Source organism: Carassius auratus, unplaced genomic scaffold (assembly GCF_003368295.1).
Source record: "Carassius auratus strain Wakin unplaced genomic scaffold, ASM336829v1 scaf_tig00215868, whole genome shotgun sequence".
Classification (NCBI taxonomy): Eukaryota; Metazoa; Chordata; class Actinopteri; order Cypriniformes; family Cyprinidae; genus Carassius; species Carassius auratus.
In genome coordinates this window covers 112,247-134,284 of record NW_020528283.1, presented here as the reverse complement: position 1 = coordinate 134,284, position 22,038 = coordinate 112,247, and the positions used below count along the sequence as shown (strand labels likewise).

Sequence of the window (22,038 nt, the reverse complement as noted above, 5' to 3'; positions counted from 1 at the left end):
CTCCCAGCGTTCCTTTGGGAGAGTCATGACAACTTTAATCTATTAATTGAAAGAAAGACAGGATGCTGCTATAAATCAGACATTGTGCACCGGTTTGTGGTGCTATACTTCTTTCTTGTTTTTAAAAAACCATTTACCATACTTAATTGTTAATTGTTATGGTTAGTTGTTAGCCATTCATAGTTTTGGACTTTCATTGACACCAGTGATGTATCTAGTGGACACCAAAGTCTTCATTTTACTCCACTCAGCACTTGAGAGCACCTCTCTATCCTCTCACCGGCTGCCAACTACAGTCCCTCTTATAAAGTGTATAAACTCCAGTTGATCCCTTATAATCAGGCATATCAAAGGTAATTGGATAATTATAATCTTAAAATACAGCTCAATAAGAATAAAACAATAGCAAGTGGCTTTCAACAGTACAGGCCTTTGGGACCAATATATTTTATGACTGTCTGTTCTAGCACATCAGCTTCCAAGCACATTTTTCAAACAATGGCTTGCATCAGAACACACAACTTGAACATTTAGCAACAACTTGTTTTTGTTTTGTTTTTCAGCACAACCGCTCAATTCTATATTCAGTTATTTCTGCCTTTTCAACTGTAAAGTGGGTATGTGTGTGGATTGATGGGAAGTGTGCAGTTGTTCATGAGAGTGCAGAGAGTTGCCCGTCTTTTGTGATATAGTGCCGTGTTTTGTGTCTGTGTGCACAGATCTCTTGCCACTGCACTGGATGTACATGTATGATAACAATAAATCATGCTTCAAGCAAATTGCGTTGCATTTTTGAGCACTGAGCATTGTGTTAGCAGCGTAAAAGGTTGTGGGTTCAATTCCCAGGCAACACACATACTGATTAAAAAAAATGTATTGCCTGAATGCACTGTAAGTCGCTTTGGATAAAAGCGTCTGCCAAATGCATAAATGTAAATATGTATCCTTATTCTATATTAGTGCAGATAAATGTAGACAAACGTATTCCGTTCTAGAGATTCATTAACTCTTGAAATCTGTATGACCATGGTTATTAGATTAGCGAGAATCAACTTGATAGATAACATTATCCAGAGGCACAGATCTATTAGAGACGTGATTTAGAATGTGCTAGCAGGCCTTTCTGCTCCAGGATCTGACCAAAGAGACGAGCAGCTTCCTCCGCACATCCACGATGGATCGTCAGTCCAAAACCTCCATGTCCATAGTTATGAATCACCTGAGGCGAAAGAAAACAACACGTTGTTTGAAAGATTTATCATGAATCTGCAGAGCCCAAAAGGGACATGATGGTGGAAAAATAGATTTGCTTGTGCAACCTTAATGTTTGCTTAAAAATCTTTTGCATTTACTTGGAACACTTTTATTTGTGCTTTTAAAACATTAGCATTCACTTGCAAAACTTTACACCATGTGGATGTGTACGTTATTGCTCACACCGCATCATGCTAGAAGCAGTCTTTTTCATAATTTTGTGTCAGTATCAGAATCAATCCTTGCAAAGTATTAATATATTTTTACATCTCATATTTTTCCAATACCAGTTTTGTAAGAAAATGCTAAAATTTTGCAAGTGAATACAATGGTTCTAAACTTAACAACCTTGTAATAATTGTATCACCAGTTATGTAATTGAATTCAATGGTTCCTGGGGGAAAGCAAAAGTTTTGCAAGCGAAGGCAAATGCTCTGCAATATATTTTTTTCCTTACATCTCATATTTTTCCAATAGCATGTCCATTTAGGGGCTATTAATGTATTAATCATCCATTATCTTGGCTGTTGATACTGATAGCAATCTTTCTTTATTGAAAAGATGGCATCAAAACTCCAGTGTAATGATCATTATACTCGCCTCAAACGACGTCGGTCCAGATCGTATGGTCTCTTTCTCCAGTCTAACTTTATTGCGTGTGGGCCTGAGACCAGTCCAATCCTCTACTATCCGCGCATGCTAGTGAAAAAAAAAAAAAAAAGAGATCCAATCCACTCATGCCACTCAAACAATCACTAATTTAGGAAGGCTAAATGGCTGAAGCTACCTGTAGACTGGGCTCAAGCTTGCAGGCAGCTTCCCAGATTCCTTCATGGTCCACAGAACAGTTCTGCAGATTCCAGTTTCCGACTTGGAAAACTCCACCCACAGTGACTAAACGACTCCTGCAGACACATTATTACCAGAGGTAATGTACATCACTGCTAAGACAACACTATTTGCACCTCAATAAACACAACAATGCTCGAGTAATTACGTATTATTTTAGTATTACATACTATAACAGTATTTATTCATATTTTAATTTAGCTTTTATATTTTCAGTTTACTTTTTAATTTTAGTTCGAGTTTGAGCAATGTTATGCGCCTTTGTCATTTTATTTATTTATATTTATATTTTTTACTTCGGTTTACTTTTTAGCTTTAGTAATTTTTGCACATCTCAGCTAGATGCCAATCCAACATTTCTAATGTTTAAGTTTAAGTTTTTTATCTACTGTTATATTTTATTTTATTTCAATTACTAGAAAAACAATACAGTGTCATTATAAAAAGGCTTACCCAGGAATGATGTACGGTGAGTTATAAACTCCTGATGAGGAATCATGTGTGATGATCCAGTGTTTCAACCAGGGAGCGTCTACCTGTTGATATGAAAAGCATTAGATCAAAACAGTTCCCTGTTAAAGGTTTATGCCTGATCGACTTTTATCCGCTAAACCTGACCTTGATGATCTGTCCTCTGCCCGGCTGGAGCTCAGGATCAGGCTGAAGGTCTCCTGATCGGACACCGGAACAGTTGATGATAACATCAGCACCACTGTCTGCCAGCTGGAGTCCATTTTTGAGGACATTACAAATACACACATTTTAGGATTAAAATGAACAGTTTACATGAAGCAAGCAGAATCTCAGCATTAATTAAATTAAATTAGTGAATCTGGTTAGTATTAGTTAACCAGATGCTACACTTTTCTGAATTGTTTTAACAATAAAGCTAACAAGTACACTACCGTTCAAAAGCTTGGGCAAGCTAAGACTTTTTTTCTAAGTCTCCTATGGTCACAAAGGCTGCATTTATTTGATCTAAAATACAGTAAAAGCTGTAATGTTATAATAATATTATTATTGTAATATTATTACAAAATAACTGTTTTTATATATATTAACAACTATTTAAATACATGTTAAAATTTAATTTATCTCTGACGAAATGCTAAATTTTTAGCAGTCATTAGTCCATTCTTCAGTGTCCCATGATCCTTCAGAAATCACATTTTTTTCATTTTTTACTTTAATGTATTCAGTTTAATGTGATCGATTTAATGTGTTTTAGATAATTTGAATGATCATCACTGAATGATTTCTTTCAAAAAATATTTAAATAAACAGCAGTGTAAATTTTAAGATGCTGAACTTTAAAATTTCAAAAGATAAATGAAAAAGGAATTGCTCAGACCTCTTTAAATGAACCGATCTTCCTCTGATAAAACTTGACCTTTCTTTGTCTTAACCTGCAGAAATCAGAAAAGTGACCAAGGTGTCAAAGATACTGTTAATCATTGTTAGACCAGAAAAGATTCAAACTGTAAATGAGTAACACATTCACAACAGATTTCACATAACTATAAATGCACCATGGTTATTCTGATGCGTATACAGTAAAACAATAGGATACGAACATGCAGGTAAAAATTGGATACACACATACACACACATCTATGCATGTAGAAGATGTGTAGACACAAATACATAAGCCTAAAAATCTGAAATATTACTTATTCATTTTAAATTAAATCTCTTATCTGAAAAAAATTTAACACTTTCCAAGCTTAAATTACATTTTGAATTTCAGATTTCACTGTGGACTTTTGAACTCCATTGTACAGTATATTCAATTCTATTTCATTCCAATTCTTTAGATTAGATTAGATAACAGGAATCTCGCACCAGTCCATAAGCCAGGGCAGGTATGTTTTCCCTTCAATCATGAGAGCAGTGTTGAACCACCCAAAACTGAAAAGACAAAGTGAAATGCAAAAGTGAAACAATATTGCATTCACAAATCCATTTCATGATCAAATCCATTTAAAGTCATTCATTTTGATTCCAAACCTACAACTATCAAAGGGTAAAACAACAAAATTGATTCTGAAAATAAGTCTTCAGCATCAAATTACAGAAATAACTTGTGATGGGATGCAGGTGATAAGTACCTGTATCCTGGAAACATGTCTAGTTCACGTTGAGTCAGCTGACGAAAGCCCAACACAGCATCTTTAAATGAAGGGTCCTGTTTGAGGGGAGCAGAGAAATTGCAGTCATTTTCACAATTCTCTGCAGTTTAAAGTGGACGTTAAGGCCTTTTGATTCTGACCAGTTTTGTTATTTTTTTATTCAGCTATACAGTAATGTTCATTATGCTCTGTTCTGCACTTTCAAACATGCCCTGCACTGGACTTGTGGAGTGCAAGAACATCATTCAGTCAAGAAGAATTGTTATTCTATAAATAAGGGCCTACAGTCAGAGACCAAATTGTGAAATCATTTACCTGACTATATACTACAGTATGCTCTATGTATCAGAATACGCAGTTTATTACACACCACTCTGTAGATGATAACATGGAAAGCTAATGTTCTCACCGGCAGGTGTTCAGTGCACAGATTGTAGCCAGACTGGAGAAAGATTCCCATTCTCACAGAATCTGGAGAGCTGAGGCAACTTAGTAGATACTGAAACGTCTCTTTGTTCCATTTACTGAGAAAAAGGAAATAAAACATTCTACTTGCTGCTATAGAATATAGAGCATCCTGGGTACTTCAGGATAATTGAGAAACATAAGGATGTGCTTCCACTGATTTACTGACACAGATTCCACACAAATAAAAGCTCACGTTTCTTGCACATTCCCCTTGTCATAGAGATATGGCTGCCAGAGTCCAGCTGCCCCGTCACTGGTGGTGAGTGGAGTGAAGACATCAGCATACACCTCTATGGTGAGAGGGGCGATCCTGTCGTGGAAGTGCTGGTAGATGCTCTGAGCAGTGGAGAGGCCGATGACCCCCGCTCCAATGATGCACACCCTCATCTCTGCTAACTAAATGCAAGTGTAAATATGAATGCAGGGTTGTTTATTAAATATCGTAATGTTGCCAACTGATTGGATAAGAATTTTAGCACAAACTTGTGTATTTTGAATCATCCACCAGTGAATACATAATGCTGCCATATGTTTGCATTGTCATGAAAAATGCAAAATTTATTTAATTAAGTCTTATGTTCATTTAAAATTCCATATGGACACAATTACGTTAACATGCATAATGAGGTTAAAGAGCTTGAGTTGTTTTTATTAGTATAATTTTTGTGAGCTTTTAAATATTTTTAAGCTAAAGCTTAATAGGTAATGCATTGCATGTAATGCCAAGCTTGAATGAATCCATATGTTACATTTATGCACTTGGCAGAATTGCATTCCATTGTATTTAGGTCAGTTTGATAAAAAGACAGTTTCACTTACCAAACTTTTTTGTCTTGTTAACTTCAAAAAGAGATCGACGTTGTCCTAAACACGTTCTTATCTTCTCTCTTGCAAGAACAGTCTTATTAAGCAATGTAACGATAGGACGCAAAACTTAAAAATTAACTTTTTCCCTCATTACGTAACTTCAACTGTGACGTTGAGGTGGCGCTATTCCTGAGTTGTACGCCTTCCAAAAATGCTCTGTATGATGGATGCTGAATGCTAGTCTTACATGGTATAACTAGTAATATTAGTTTGCTAGTATGCTATTCTTAATTCAGCCATAGAAAATTCATCGTTTTGATTCATCTTAGTGATTCGAATCTGTTTAATTTGTTCACCAAAAAGAGTCGCTTGTGGTACATCGTTAGTCCACTAGGTGTCAGTAAGTCGTTTTATACCACCAGTGCAATCTGTGTTATTCTGGGTATTTGTGAAATCTTATCAAAACACGCCACTTTCACATAGATGCCAGCAGAAACTTTATAATAATCTTTATTATTATTATTATTATTATTATTATTCTAGCAGTTGTAACCTGAGCAATTGTTCCTATGTGTCCAGACTTCAGAGAGATTATTGCATGTCTTGCAATTTTATGTTTGTCTGCGTACATATAGATTATGTATTTATAAAACTGCAGATTTATTTATTCATGTGTATTTATTTATTGGGCTCAAGTGCATGTTTAAAATGATTAATAGGTTCAGTTGATTCACAGGTTGTGCAGATTTATCTGGAGCTGGATAATAAAAACCTTGCAATGTTGAAACAATACTGTATATTTTGAATGCTGAACGTTTTTTGTTCATCCGAAGGATGGTGCTTTTTGACAGTATAGAGTCCCTGTCACTACACTGGGGTGCTAGGACCAACACAGACCTCAAGGTGAGCACCCCTGCTGGCCTCATTAACACCTCTTAGCAGCAACCTAGTTTTCCCAGAAGGTCTCCCATCCAGGTACTGACAAGCTCAACCCTGCTTAGCTTCAGTGGCCAACCAGTCTTGGGCTACAGGGTGATATGGCTGCTTTCCTCTATTTACTGAATACCCATTTTAGATTTTTATTAGTATTTTATTACTTAAATACAAATATTAATCACAGCAAAGGTCTCTCACTCACCTTCTTAAAATCTGCAAGTTGCCATGATGTAGGCTCCTGAACAGATTTACAGAGATTTTGTATTTGATAGTTATGCAGTTAGGCCGAGTGTTAATAATTTAAACTAATTTAATCCCATATACAGTACATAACACAGATTAGAACACACACACACACACACACACACACACACAAACACACACACATACTGTAAAAAACTGTATATTCTATCGTCCTTAACTAACCCTACACCTAAACCTACCCCTAACAGGATACTTTGTGCATTTTAACAATAATAAAAAAAAACTTTGTTTTCAATACCAGTTTTACAAATGATGATGTCCCCAAAGGGAGGTTATCGGAGATTTATTCAGGTTAAGCTCACTTTTGGGTTCAAATTTGTCCCAAAATATGGTTAAGTGGGTACAGACACACACAATGAGGGGGTGGATAAATAAGCTATGTAAATTAATTTCTAATACCCAATGTTACGTGGACACTTAATTTACTATAAAACAGGAACCTTAAAACTAAAACAGAAACCATAGACCCAAATATTTTATTCAGAGGTAAAAAAGAAAACATACGTTTGTCATGAAAATATTTTATTAGCACTTTGTACCAAGTAGTCAAATGCATGTAAAGCACTGGGCAACATATCATACTCAGCTACCCAGATAAAAAAAAAAGAAAACGTTTGAGCAAAGAGTTTTCCTTTGAAAAAGCAGATCGAGTTTGTTTGCAAAATACTGGATTTGTTTGTTTAATTATGGCACATAATTCGCTCCATATTATGAATGAAGTGCTAATGTAGCCTACAGTAAAACAGCTCATTCAACCTGAAGAACCTGGAGGTGTATTGAGCTTAAAATATGACATTTTTTTAATTGTGTAAATTTTAATCATTGACAAGTGTTATTTAACAAAACCGAATATTCTGTGACATTTAACATAGTTTTAGATTATTATTTTTTTTACTTGAATATTGAACATTTGAAAATTAACTGGGTTTTATAGACGTATTTTCAAACAGCATTTTTTTCCCTGAATTCTTGGTCTATAGACTTAAAGACATTTTTGGTGTATTTGGTGTAATGAAATGTGTTTATGCTGGTTTTTTTTTAAAAAAAAACATTATTTTCCACATACGTACATTATTATTTTTACTCTTTGCCCCACCTTTCTGAAACATGTCGTTTTCTACAAAGCTCATTAGTCTGAAAACTGTGGTATGCTCTGATTGGCCGTCTATTCAGTGTGTTGTTTTTTGCCAAATGCCAATGGATGTAACATTACTCTGTGGTCAGATGCGGAGCAATTGCTGTACCATACTGAGATACAGTTCTAGATTGTTGATGGCACACCACACAGCCAGGTGCTGCACCTCCTCCCTGTAGGCTGACTCCTCCTCATCCTTGATCAGACCTACCACCGTGGTTTCATCTGCAAATTTGATTATGATGTTGGAGCCATAAAAAGGAACGCAGTCATGTGTGAAGAGGGAGTACAGAAGAGGGCTCAGTACGCAGCCCTGTGGTGTTCAGGGTGATGATAGAGGATGAGAGGTTATCTAACTTAACAGACTGAGGTCTGTTAGTCAGAAAATCTACAATCCAGTTGCAGATGGGTGTGCTGATTCCAAGCTGGCTGAGCTTGGGGATCAGGTTGGAGGGGATTACTGTATTAAATGCAGAACTGAAGTCTGTGAACAGCATTCTCACTTGTGCGTTTTGACTGTCCAGGTGGGTGAGGGCAGAGTGAAGTTCCATTGAGATGGCATCCTCTGTTGACCTATTGCAGAGTACTGTAAACATCTGATGTGGAGAGTGTGAGAGGCAGTTCACTGGGTTGATGCTTAGCTTTGAGTGAGATCTCCTTATTATTTTGATCAAAACGAGCATAAAAGTGATTGAGCTCATCTGGGAGGGAGGCAGAGCTGGAGGGGGGCACAGAGTTAGGTGGTTTGTAGTCTGTGATAGTTTGTATGCCTTGCCACATACGCTGGGGGTCTGAAGAATTAAGTGTTTCCGGAGCTTTATTTTTATTTTTAATATTCTGCATTTAAAACAAACTTCTAAATGTTTGTTCAGTAATCCCCATAACAGAGACACAATTTAATTTTGTGGTGCTTCTGTGGTAATAAAAAGCAGTTGCAAATGTAGTACAAAACAATTATCACCATTAATCATTTACACCAATAAAACATGCAAATTATGTGTGATATCTAATTATTGTTAATATTTAACATACTTTTGAAAGGTTTCCGTGTATCATGTATCAAAAGTATCATGATTTATTTTCACAATGTGATGCATGATGGGATACGCTAAGCTTCGAATACTGCTCTGAAGCGGTGTGGATTTTTAGTGTGTCATTAGCATAGACAGTAAATGAGGTGAGGGTCCGCCAGGCGGCAATGAACTCGACGGGAAGTTGAAGTCGGCTGGGTTCCGCCATCTTGTAGCAGAACTTCACTTGCGTTAGCATTCCCGTTGACTCCCATTCATTTTGGCGTCACTTTGACAGTGAATAACTTTACATCTGAGGCATTTAAAGACGCCGTTTGTCCATTATTTATTTCTAAAGATACACAACAATGTATACAGGGCTCCATTACCTTCTATGTTACATTATGGCCCCGTAGAAACAGTTTTTGTAAAAAATAGGCTAACGATTGCGTCATAACCACTCGACTCTCTGTCGCATTACCGTACAGACAGGAGGAGAAGCTCGCAGGCAATTAACGTAATATGGCGTACTAGCATTACATTTTAAAATACTATACAAAATAATTAATCAGAATACTTACTCCTGCTCACTCATGCCAAATAACTCCCCGCTCCTCATCTCTGCAAGATTAACGATGGCAGTTTTCACGCACAGCTACTAGAACATTTACATCTGTCAGACAGGTTGCTGACGTCGTCAAGCTTCGTTTGAGTCTGCGCGTCAGAAACGGAAGTGCTAAAAAACGCTAAAAATGGCCTCAATTGAGTTCCAATGGGGTTGCTGTGTCCATTTCTTTTACTGTCCATGGGGTCCGCTAGCATTTTAACATTTTAAGAAAGTTATAAAAACAACAACGGTAGAAGCCTATAGTACATCCTTCCTTTTTCACATACAAGAGATATGAGAGATACTAGTAGACTACAAGTTTATTCAAATATCCATCGAAATGCCTCGTTCAGATTCAAAACACTGACTCGTTCAGTGAAGGGTGTGTTTATTCATTAACAATAAATACAAAGCCCATACTCAAATGCTATGGTGCATACTATAGTCAGTCTTTGAAGGTAGAAAAGCAGTCACGCGCTTTGAAAGGGAGGGACTCGGTGACCGAAAAATATGGAAGTGAATCGTTCACTTAAAAGATTCATTCAAAAACACCGATTCGTTCACTACAGAAACAGCCCTGTAGGCTGTATGAGGTGAATGCAGGGAGTAGTGGTCCGAGTTTCAGCCACATGCGGCAGTGGGTGAAAGTGAGAGAGTGAGTGAGAAGCACCAAAACACTATCCAGCTTCATGTCAAAACGGAATCAGCGACACAAAAACGCCGAATAGCGGCTCAGCCATGGCCTTTTAACAGCGGCCCCTGCGAGCGCGTGGAGTCGCAGCGCAATCCCCGTGTATCTGGCGCCGCTGCTAGGGGGAAATCCCGCTAGTCTGTTTAGCTTGTGACAGATAGACTGGCCGTTGTGCTACCCGGAGATTTCCATCCATGGCTCTGGTAACCCTGCAGCGCTCGCCCACTCCCAGCGCCGCGTCCACTTCCAGCACCGCCACCACCAACGCGGGGGAGGTAAGCGGAAATAAACACGCGGAGATGAGATGTGATGATGTAATGATTCATTAAAACTCAACAGGACCCATATTATGAGTCACGTAGGCCAAATGCTAATACAGCTCAGGCTGTAGAGCTAGCTAGCGGGATGCCATTAGGGTTGTGTCACTGCGTCTGTCTTCTGTTGTGAGATGACATGATTCGCCTATGAGAGATTTATTTACAATACATGGCATAAAGATCATTCTTGATTTATGTTCTTATGTTATCCTTGATTATCTTGTGTGTTTTGTGATGATGCTTAATCTCTGCTGGTAGACAGTATGTATGGTTCAGGGATAGGGGTGATGCTTTTGAATTTGAACCCTGTTGACAGGAGAAAGGGGCTGTTGTACTTTATTGAGCCAATGGTTTGTTTCCAAGCTGTCCTACAGTTTGAGGTTTAACGATTGTGAAATAATATGTCTAGTTTTAGTGAACAAACCACAAACACACTGTTTTGTTTAGTATAGATACAGGTTTAACTAAGGATTATTCATAATAACATGTCAAAGCCTTAAAGGTGCACTCAGTATGTTTTACTAAAACTGTAGAGATAAATGAATGACACTTTTGAAAAAAAGTAAAATCAAATGCAAAATTAAAATTATGTACACCTACAGAAGATGAAAACGTAAGACATATCAACCGTCCATAAAATAGTGTTTTATTTTAAATGGAGTTACACGTCCTTTGATGATCGCCGCAATGTTGACATCACGTGACCAGGCTTGTCATGCAGCTGAGTGCGTCAGCTGTGCAAAGCATAACCATGAAAGCAATACAAATTATGTTCTTTGTATTAGGAATTTTATTTATTTATTTACTTTTAAAACATTAACAAATTCTTTAAAATTTCTCTTAAAAATTATCAGTGTTTGTAGAAGTCTTATTTCAAATGTAACTTAAAAGTCACTTAATAATAAGAAATGTGCCCTTTTCTTTTGGGCTGTGATGAAACCTTTCATCTATCTTTGTTCTCTTCTTTCCATTCTCTTCTTTCCTGTCCTGTTCTGAATAGTATTGTTACTGTTTGTGAATATACAGCGTAACTTGAAAATGTTCAACACAGTTTGAAGCTTTATTTACAAACTGTTGTTCATCTTTTTTCCCACAAATTAAAAAATAAACACAAAAGTGCATCTACACAAAACAAACAGTTTATATATTATATACAGACACAACGTAACAGTTGTTATTGGTAGGATCACGAATAGGAGGAACCAGCTACACTTAAACGGAAACTTGCTGAGTGAACTTTTAAATGGCAAGATGTGTATGCAACTACTTTTTGTGTTTATACTTATTTATATTGAAAATATAATTGAAATGTTGTTCCTGTCATTGTATGTAGTAGTAGAACAGGGAGAAGTTTGCTTGCATGTACCTCTTGATATTGTGTTGGACTGTGTGTTTCCATTCATTCGGTCAAGCTGTTTTAAAAGGGGAACTGTCAAAAAGTGTTGGGTGCTTTTCAGTCATGGGCTATCCTATATACAAATAAACCAGCAACAGAAATACTAATCATTGACTTCCCTACTCCCCATAGTTCCAAAATTGTGCTTTAACACATGCACCTAGCCATGTTATTACATGCCATAATTTAATTAACATTTAAAATTTAATTTACTTTTCATGAGCTGTCATTCTTTGTGTGAAAGTTAAAGAGGCCTGCATTTGTGCTTGACAGAAATTTAAATCTAAGTCTTTTTTCCCTGGCACAGCTAAGCTCCTCTCATGTGATGAAATGTTTCCTGTTTTTTCCTTTTAATTTTGAGCAAAACCCTTTTAGCCAGACTCACTAGTAGAGCTGTATTGCTTTACATGGTTAGTGATTCTCTGGTGGTGAGTTTAAAAAGTGAAAAGTAATTCAACAATTGTCTTTCCTTCATGAAAGCACCCCACTTTCATAATAGTTTGTTTGACATCATAGTTGCCGTAGAAATTCATTTTACTTTTTCTACCCAGTAGGGGGCGCAAGCTTTACATATTTGAATGGAAGAGCACAAAGAACAGGGGTCTGATGGATTCAGTGAGAATAACAGACACATCATGAATATTAGATATTTGAGTACTATTATTATCATATACACACAGTTCAGGTTATAAATCACATTTTGTTTCTTTAACAGTAACGTGGTCAGATTATTAATGTTCTTGAAACTTTTAGGAAATGTTGTCTTTTGCTTCATAGTTGGATTAAAAACGAACCGATTAGGTTTAGATCTTTAACGTTTAAATCTATATTGTGGTAAAATATAAACTCCTGTTCACACAAAGGATGATAACTGACAATAGCAGTAAAGATATAGTCCTAAAAATTATTCCCAATTTAAAAGAAAACAGAATCCACATCACAGCTGTAATGGTAATGCCACAGAAGAATGCTAACATTGGAATCACGTGCAGAACGATTTTTGTTCCGGCTGATGAATGATAAAACCATTGATGGCTGATCAGAATCCGTCCTGCTTTAAAGAGCTTGAATATTTAAAGCGGCATATGACAAAACTGCAGCACATGGTTAAAATAAACAATGTTATCGTACGTTGGTGTGGATTCTTATCGTTATAATTATCTTTATTGTTCTTGGTGTGAAAGGGCCTTAAGAATAATTGCATAATGTGCTACGCTAGTGAGGACACGCACTATTTAGAATTCACATCACAACCTCAAACACGCAGCTGCAATGATGTCATCTCCTGCAGAGACTGAAAGAGAGGATGGGTAGAGAGGTAACAAGAGACAGTGATGTAAATGTTTTTAAGGGTTCAAAGGTAAAAATCTACAGAAGCTTTGTGTGGTATTTGTGTAAAATTTAACACGAAACTAAAATTGAGCCTCTTTGCTTCCTTAAAGTATTCGTTCACATAAAAATGAAAATGCTGTCATTGTTCACTCGCCCTTATGTCGTTCCAAAACTGTATGACATTCTTTCTTCCCTTTAATTCTGAAGGGAAATTTGTGACAAAAAAAAAAAATATATGACTCTTGCTTTACCAATTTTCTGAAACCGTGGAATTTAATAGCTTCGCGTTTAATCTGTTGATCCAGTTCACAGTGCTATTCTTAAAGGTTTAGTTCCAAAATGAAAATTGTCATTAATGACTCACCCTCATGTTGTTCCAAACCCGTAAGGCCTCCGTTCATCTTCAGAACACAGTTTAAGATATTTAAGATTTAGTCCAAGAAATCTCAGTCCCTCCATTGAAGCTGTGTGTACGGTATACTGTCCATGTCCAGAAAGGTAAGAAAAAGATCATCAAAGTAGTCCATGTGACATCAGAGGATCAGTTAGAATTTGTTGAAGCATCGAAAATACATTTTGGTCCAAAAATAACCCCTTTATTCAGCATTGTCTTCTCTTCAGTGTCTGTTTTGAGCACGTTCACAACACTGCAGTGATGCTGTTGCCGTACGATGCTGCTGACATGTTATCTTTGTTATTGGGCGAACCAGAAAACATGTCAGCAGCGTCAAAAAGCACTCGGACTAAATCTAAAATATCTTAAACTGTGTTCCGAAGATGAACGGAGGTCTTACAGGTTTGGAATGACATGAGAGTGAGTCATTAATGACAGAATTTTCATTTTTGGGTGAACTATCCCTTTAATCATGTAGTCACAAATAGAACCGATGTTTAAGTAATACGTTGAGTCATTATATTTACAAATTGAATGCTTCAGTATCCCAGTTGAGGTTTTTTTTTTTTTTATAATCTTGAAAATTAAATAAAGAGGAAAAATTGACAACAGTACATCATTGGCTTGTGCAATGAGATACGCAATGACAACCGTCAAGAAAGTCTTTGAGTTTTCTGTGCTCTATAAAATCGATAAAAATCTTTTCTTGGCCCAGTATTGACTTCCACCCTCTTATTTTACACTTTTCGCCTATTGCTATCAGTCTATATCAAGTATATTATAAATCATAGAGAAGCCTCATGCTTTTAAAACCTCTGTTTCTGTTTACAAACCTCATTGTTTCCACTCCTCATTCTGGCCTGCTTATAAAGTTTTATTAGCCCAGCTTCTGCATGAAGGGAAAGATTTTGGTACGTGACAGAAACCCTGGCTCAGCCAGTTCCCCGACACGGTTTCTTCGCCTTCAGGCATCTGTCACATCTGACCATGGCACACTCCCTGGCCTTCATTCAATGCTATATACCACTATCAGTAACGTAATAATCAGGGCCGTCACATTCACATACTAAAGAACTATTTTAAAAACACTCTTTGTTATAATGAAACCTTATCTTAAGAAGAAGCCCCATTCTTCATGTTTCAGCTTTGAGAGAACATTTCTTCTTTGTCATATATTACGCTGGTTTGAATAGTGATATATCAAAGCTTTTTTTTTATTTGGGACACATAGGTCTTGTATTGTGCTTAAAGGTTACACATTAAGCAGAGAGAGAGAGAGAGAGATCATGTTGGGGGAAAGAACCATGTTTAGGGCAGATTGTTGTTTGTTGCGCTGGGTTTGAGTCGGGCGAGGTTGTGGAATTTGGAAAAGTTCCGAGGCCTGAGGGATTCTGGCCCCTCCATTATTTATTTCAGAATTCTGCTGACATTTTCACAACAGATGCTGAATTTAGAACTCATCATTTGGTTTAGGTAGAAGATGCGTGAAGACATAATTAGATTTATTACATCAGAAAATCCTACATCCTGCTCTATTCTTTATCTTAAGCCTGGAGGCACTACAATTCAAATAAAACAGTGTGGACGTGTCATGGTGATCTGTTGTTTTAGATGACTAACTTCTGTTTCCCTCACATTTCCTTTTTATTTTCCCAGGACTTTGGAAGTGACGATGAGCGGCGGCTAAATCAGAGGTGACAACTGGCTTTTAAATACAAGTTTTCTGTATTTGTGTGCATGCGTGTGTGTGTGTGTATGTGTGTCTGTTCCCAAGGTCTAATCTGTCAGAAGCAGATGATGAAGAGTCTGTCAGATTCATGATGGGAGGAGTCTTCAGCACACCCTGTAGTTTGTGAGATGGTTCCTAACACATATAATCAGAGATATCTGAGCCTAGGCGTCTGATCACTGCTTTCTCTGTAGTGGGTTTTATTACAGTTTCAGTTCCTCAAGTGGGTTTAATTTGAGGTGAATGTCTTGCTGGCTTTCCCCACTATATACAGACACCATATCGTTCCTAATGAATATTTGTTTTATTAGAACTATCTGGTTCCTTGTAATTCAATGACTGTAGCTGACAGGTGGATGAATTGGTGTTTAGTAGAGTTGGATATTGCCAGCTATCTTCTGCAGGGCTCCAGGTGCTACTGGCTTATAAAATTATACATTTAGGAGCCAAGTAGAATGATTTTCACTTTTCAACCTTTCTGCAAACCTCATAAAAATTACCAATACATACAATTCACTGCAGTTTTTTTTAGCTGAAATAAAAAACTAGTTTCTTCACACACATAAATGCAGGATATAGATTATCGAATAACAAATACTTTTTTTGCATTTGCATTGCATGGCTTTTCAGATGTAGTAAACTTGTTCACCTGTAACGAAAAGCTCAAAGACTTGTAAGCAAGCAAAAATTACGTGATTGCTTACACAATTTTGTTTTTATCTCCTGTTTGCTTTTGTTAACACTGTTTAGTGTAGGTGGTAGGTTTCCTTTTAGCACCACTCAATGGAAACTTTAATGGAAGATCACCTTTTCTATGTTGTTTAGAGATGCTAGAGGAGGAGAAATTACACTATTAATTGATCTATAGAAAATGACCTGAATCAGTGCACAAATGTAAAAATATGTTGAAGCAATTATCAATGAAAATCTTTATACTCCATATAAATTTTCAGTCACAGCCTTAGTGTTTCGTAATGCCAGATGCTTTTGAAGTAGAGAGGACATGTTGTCAGTCCAGACTGTTTTTAGATTCAGCATTTTATTTTCATTCAGCATATCTTTTAGAGGACATATTAAACTAGGTCTTGTGTCTGCTGGGATTGGACTAATGTCCCAGTCCTTTCAAACTTTGAATCTAGGTCACCACGAGGATTGAAGAAAAGTTCTTAAGAGACAAGTTTTTCACTGATGGGCAGTACTTTGTGAAACTTTTGTTTTGTATTTCAGTGTTGCCATCTAGGTTTTTGCCAAACAAGGTCAAATAACCACTCATGAAGACAGTTCTTAGGTACAGTACAGATTGAGGAACTAAAGGAAGAGGATGTATACAGTGGAAGATTTGTCATTTTAAAGGTCACATGACATCCTAAAAGGTCACATTGCTCGGGAAATAACTTTTGTGTTGACTGTTAATTCAACACCAGTTGAATCAGTAGCGGGTTGTGTTCCACATTTACATTTTTTTTTGTCTAAATAACAGTAAAAGTACTTTTAGTAAAGTATCTGTAGATGAATGGCTTGTAATAATCACATTCAAACAAACCAATCCCCAGAACGTGTGAACACAGAGATAACGAATGGTTGTTGAAGAGTAAAAGGAAATGTATTGTTTTTAATTTTGATCAAACTTAGAAAAGGGAGCGGAGGTTCTCCTGAATGAAACCCCTAATGCCATCTGTCTGTTTTCTGCTGGATGTAAGCACATGTGGCGTGTGTGACCTACATGAGGTCATCCGAAAGAGCAGTTGTTCCCACAGTGCTTTTTAAGTGCTTTTAGTACTTTCTGTCCATCTCGATCGCTTACTTGCAGTGTTTGCCCTATGATTGGTCCAGAAGGCAGTGCTTAGTGTTTTTGTAAAAACAGGATATGAGAAAAGGACTCTGAGATTACAGTGTTAGCGATTGCAGACACAATGGAGGCTGTGTCTGATTTCTGTATCTTCCTGTGATTCATAGATAAGACTTTAGTCCCTCAGCATTTAACCTCTTAAACGAACAGAATATCTTTCAGATACCAAGTAGAGCGAACATACAGTGAACCCAAAAAGTAGTGAGCACTTAAGCTACACTTAAATGCAAGGAATTGCAAAATCCCTTTGAGATCACTTGATTAAAAGTCATTGCAAAAGTGACTCTGAAAAGTTTGTTCTGAGAAAAGCTCTAGTATCATTTGTTTAGCATCACTTGGTTTGATATTTATTTATAGGTCCGGTTTTACGCGCTTTTTTGAAGCTTTGATTGTGTTTACAGTGTGCAATATAATGTGTTCATGTATCGCGTATAAAAAAATGCAGTATTTTTCACACAATTCACCTATCTGTATACCACTGTTTTCACTGTCATAAAAACGGGCTGATGACTTTCTTGTTCTATAAAGTCCCTCCTTCAGCAATACGTAACGGGTTCTGATTGGGCCAGCGGTTCCTGTGTTGTGATTCGACAGCAGCTTACAGCACGCTGCCCTCCTGCAAACGCGATTGGACTAGTTTTGGAGTAGCAAGTGAGAAGCAAGTGGGCAGGAGCATGTGATGGAGATGTCTTTATAGTCACAGGAGCGTTTTTACTGACGATTAGATTTTTTTGCACAGCCCTACCATCTAGTTAACAAAGCTAAACAGCGTTGCCCTTTGTGTAATAAGTTACAGAAACTGTTAAATGCACCAACTTAAATAATAAAATACACTTACCTGTTGTGGTCCATAAACAACGCCTTCTCCAGACAAAGAGGGAACTGCTCCATCTTTCAAGAATAATATTTGTGCGAATCTGGCATTAAACTGATTGAGATTGAGGAAGTTGTCCTCAGCAAAATGTTGCTATACATAGTTTTACATGTGGATTATAATTTTCCGGAAAGGAGTTAAACATAAATTGTAACCATTAATCTCCAAGTACAGCGTCCCTGGGAAGGCCCAAACAGGTGATTGGACTCTGAGATGAAAATAACAGCGTTTCGACAACATGGCAACAAACACAAATGCAGCCTCTTCCTTCTTCTCCATCGGAGCGCAACAAGGCCACGCCCCCTTTTTGTGAATTCATGCGGGCGGAGGTTAGTCAAAAAAACAGTTTTAGTGACAACATTACTGCAGGAACTAGAGGGATGTAGTCCAAACAGGTCGTTTTTTGTAGGCAAATTCTGTTAAATAAAATATCTCGCTTGGCATTGAACTTTGAGCTTTAGAATTTTACAGATATTATTATTCTAACAACAACATTACACACTAACTAAAGTTTAAAACATGGGATCACGAAGAAGGAGACCTTTAATGCAGGTTTCCCAAACTGGCGTTTGCAAACCCCTAGAGGTTTATGAAGGAACTGCAGGTAGTTCTAATCATAAATTAATTAATACAAATAAATAAATGCCTTAAAATTGAAAACAGTTAAAAATAATAATAATAAAATAAAATAAAGATAAAAAAATATTAAATGAAATATAAAGATCATAATTTTTTTAATTGTCTACCTGCAATTCATGTAACCCTTAACGGACAATCTGTAGTTAACAATCAGCCAGAAGTGACGGTTTAAAGTTAAACGCCTTAATGATGGAGTTCTTGCTTACAAACGTGCAACTTTTCACCTCACAAGTCATTAATTGATGGCCTGGAGTTGTTTGGAATACTTGTGGGTTGTTGTGATGTTTTTATCAGCTGTTTGGACTCTTATTCTGATGGCACCCATTAACTGCAGAGGATCCGTTGGTGAGCAAGCGAAGTAACGTTCTCTAAATCTGGTCCGAAGAAGAAAAAACTCATCTACATCTTGGATGCACAAGGGTCAGTAAATTATAAGCAGATTTCATTATTGAACTAGTCTAAATACATCTTGAGGCCACTGTATCTTCTAAAATCACAACATAAATTCCAATTTAATTAATGTTCAACCTTTATTCTAAAAATCTATGCATTCATGGAGCTATCTAGAGCTCAGAAAACTGACAGAAAAGTAGTGTGTGTTGGGAAAGGCTCATGTGAAACGAATCCTCTTTTAATGTGGAAAAACACAGATAAAGACACTAGTGCAGCAGATGCATGAAGCTAAATTAAACAATGTAAGAAGAGCAGCATCAGCAAAACAGAACACTTCTTGACACAAACAGCCATTTTAGATGATTTAGGATAAAACTTAGAAGGAACCAAAACGCTAGTAGTTTGACTCACAAGAGTCCGAGCTAGCTAGTTTTCTAAAGATACAAACTGCTAGTTGTTATATGTTAAAGAGGTCCTTGACTTGTTCGGTTTATTGTTGTGCAATTATGAGAACGTGACACTCTCACAGTATTTCATGTAATTCATTTATGCACACGTGTAAAGACCTGTCCTTCTGCCTGAGCTCACTGATTCATGAAGTAACACCCATTGCTAGTAAGAAGACGTTTGAACCCAACAAATTCCTTTTATCTTACCTAACGCTGACTTATCTTGTATTTTCCTGAACTCTTGTGGAAATATGTGTTGTGATAGAAGCTGCAATGCTGTTACTTGCAGTTTATGGTTTAGTTTTAACTCCGAATATCTGAACTTTGAATATTTATAATGCAGATATATAGCATGTGCATGCAAATGAGAATACATTTTGTTTGTGTTTACTGCAGTTTTTATGGTTATATGGTGACCCAGATATATTTAACTTTAGATAAGTACATGATTAGTAAAAATTATTACTTTTAGCGATGTACAATTCATCGGTACCATATTAATTGCTGTCCAATATAAAATATTTGGTCACACTTTAGTTAAGGGACCAGTTCTCACTATTAACTATGACTTATGCCCCAATAAACTCCCAATTTGCTGCCTAATAATAGTTAGTAAGGTAGTTGTTAAATTTAGGCATGTGGTCGGATTAAAGAATCTAAAATATACTCATTAGGATTAAGGCATTAATATTTGCTTTATTACTACTACTAAAAAGCCAATACATTAGTAATATGCATTCTAATACGTAACTCGTTAAAAGTGGGCGTTAAACTAAAGTGCTCCCACATTTTTTTATTTTTTTTAGTATCTGTTGAAATTCTAAATGTAAATGTATAAATATTAGCAAAGTTTTACTATAAAATCTATTATTTTTTATTTATATTTTTATTTTACAGTAAAGTACACTAGTAATATAAGTTAATTCAGTCTTTTATAGTCATATTGATATAAAGTTGCATGATACATTTGTTATTTAATATTTTATATTCATATTGTCACAAGTCACAAGCAATCCTTTTTCTTGTGGATTACTTTTGATTTCTTTTTCCCAGCCCTACTGTAATCTATCCTTTCTAGCATTTTTAAAAAGGCATAACTGGATAAAAATGCCTTTTGTGGTATCTGAATTAATAGGCTAAACAGAAGAGCCCCCCAGATTTTACCCTTATCACAGACGGGACCCCTTTAATAGCTGTAACCCTAATCTTACCCTTTGCATGATGTACTCAGGCATGCCAGCTGAACCGGTCAAAGACTTTTCCTGTGAAATCTACCAGGTGGCACAGCATTGAGCCAGCTGGTGATTTCACAAATCAGACTCCGAGGCAGGAGCAGTCAAGCACAGCAATCTGTCTTTATGTTTGGGTGTAGTTGCATCAGAGGGTGTGTGTGTGTGTGTGTCAATGTCTCTGATCCATTAGGAAACATACAAGTTTAAATGTCAACATGATTATCAGTTGATCTTGATGCTCTAAATTTGAACATTAATTTTGATGGATGGTGTAGTTCATCCAAAAATGTCTCTGGTGAGTATTAAAGTGCACTTTCAGCCATCGATATATATCTTGCTACCAACCTTACTGATCAAAACATTTAAAACCAACCTAAGTTTTTTTTTTCAGCAGGATGTATGTGATACCAAAACATGGTATTTCCATTTACTTCAGTATAATTGAACAAAATTAAAATTATCATATGCACAGAAATTATATAACGCTGAATAGAGGTACTGCTAAATATAATAAACTTGGGGGGAAAAGACCACAACCAATTACAAATGTGAACTGTCCGACAGGATAGAAAGTGACCTACCTGCATGAGCAAGCAGTAGGCCTATTTTATATGGCAATAAATTCAAAACCATTACCTTTTTTATTTTAAATTTAGAAAATGTATTCACCCTCAGGCCGTCTAAGATGTTGATCCATTAGTTTTTTCATCTGAACAAATGTAACATATATTCTTGAGTTTTTTTTTCAACATCATTCAGACTCAGGCCAGTGTATGTGGCAATTCATAAGATTAATAAGAAGGCGGTGTAAATACAGGCATGTGGCCAATAGATTGGTGAACACTGATGTCATATGCAATTAATCATTCTCGCTTTGACACCTGAGAAAAGATTAGTGTGTTGTTTGCCCCCTCCTTCTTTTTGTCCCTCGTTTTTCCTTCGTTGCTCGGCAATATATAATTGAAATGTTATGTAAGATCTGCTTCCAGAAAATATTATGTATCTTTTTGTGCCTGTGTGTGCAGAAAAGCGACCGTGGCGCTTTTGTGGACCAATGCAGTCTCAGCACACTGGAATAATCCAGTGAACACCACCTTACGATACACACACACACACGCACATGCCTGATCTGCTTAAAGCTCCACATGCAGGCGTCCTGTATTGGGACACCTGTCAGATGTTCTGGAGATTGCCTGATACCACTGCCATGGTTATGCTGAGTCACATGTGAAGCTCTGTAAGTGTAGTCATGCGTTTTATGACTTTTTAGTGTGTCAAAGCATG

At 36.7% G+C, this 22,038-nt stretch overlaps 2 protein-coding genes across 2 annotated transcripts in view; one reads left to right on the top strand and one right to left on the bottom strand.

Moving 5' to 3' along the window:
- Positions 1-125: 125 nt before the first annotated feature.
- LOC113096071 (D-amino-acid oxidase-like) lies at positions 126-5,683 on the bottom strand. Its single transcript, XM_026261462.1, has 11 exons — positions 5,520-5,683; positions 4,894-5,096; positions 4,642-4,756; positions 4,212-4,288; positions 3,946-4,011; positions 3,455-3,509; positions 2,722-2,826; positions 2,557-2,639; positions 2,042-2,159; positions 1,855-1,953; positions 126-1,219 (listed from the first exon to the last, which is right to left on the bottom strand). Exons 2-11 carry the CDS (start codon positions 5,085-5,087, stop codon positions 1,088-1,090), a joined length of 1,044 nt encoding a protein of 347 aa, XP_026117247.1. The 5' UTR covers positions 5,088-5,096; positions 5,520-5,683; the 3' UTR covers positions 126-1,087.
- A 4,347-nt stretch (positions 5,684-10,030) lies between these two features.
- The window catches only part of LOC113096083 (protein phosphatase Slingshot homolog 1-like), a 31,099-nt gene continuing 19,091 nt past the window's right edge, over positions 10,031-22,038 (top strand). Inside the window, exons 1-2 of the mRNA XM_026261476.1 lie at positions 10,031-10,425; positions 15,246-15,283. Of these exons, the coding sequence (XP_026117261.1) occupies positions 10,345-10,425; positions 15,246-15,283 (119 nt within the window). The 5' untranslated portion in view covers positions 10,031-10,344. The remainder of the gene's footprint in view (positions 10,426-15,245; positions 15,284-22,038) is intronic.

What these genes read in the sequence shown, in the direction of transcription:
- LOC113096071 (XM_026261462.1), bottom strand. Translation starts at nt 5,087, where the DNA reads ATGAGGGTGTGCATCATTGGAGCGGGGGTCATCGGCCTCTCCACTGCT. An exon ending in AAGGGGAATGTGCAAGAAAC is followed by an intron (nt 4,757 to 4,893) that starts GTGAGCTTTTAT and finishes CCTTTTTCTCAG; the next exon opens with TAAATGGAACAAAGAGACGT. An exon ending in AGCTTGAGCCCAGTCTACAG is followed by an intron (nt 1,954 to 2,041) that starts GTAGCTTCAGCC and finishes TTTTTTCACTAG; the next exon opens with CATGCGCGGATAGTAGAGGA.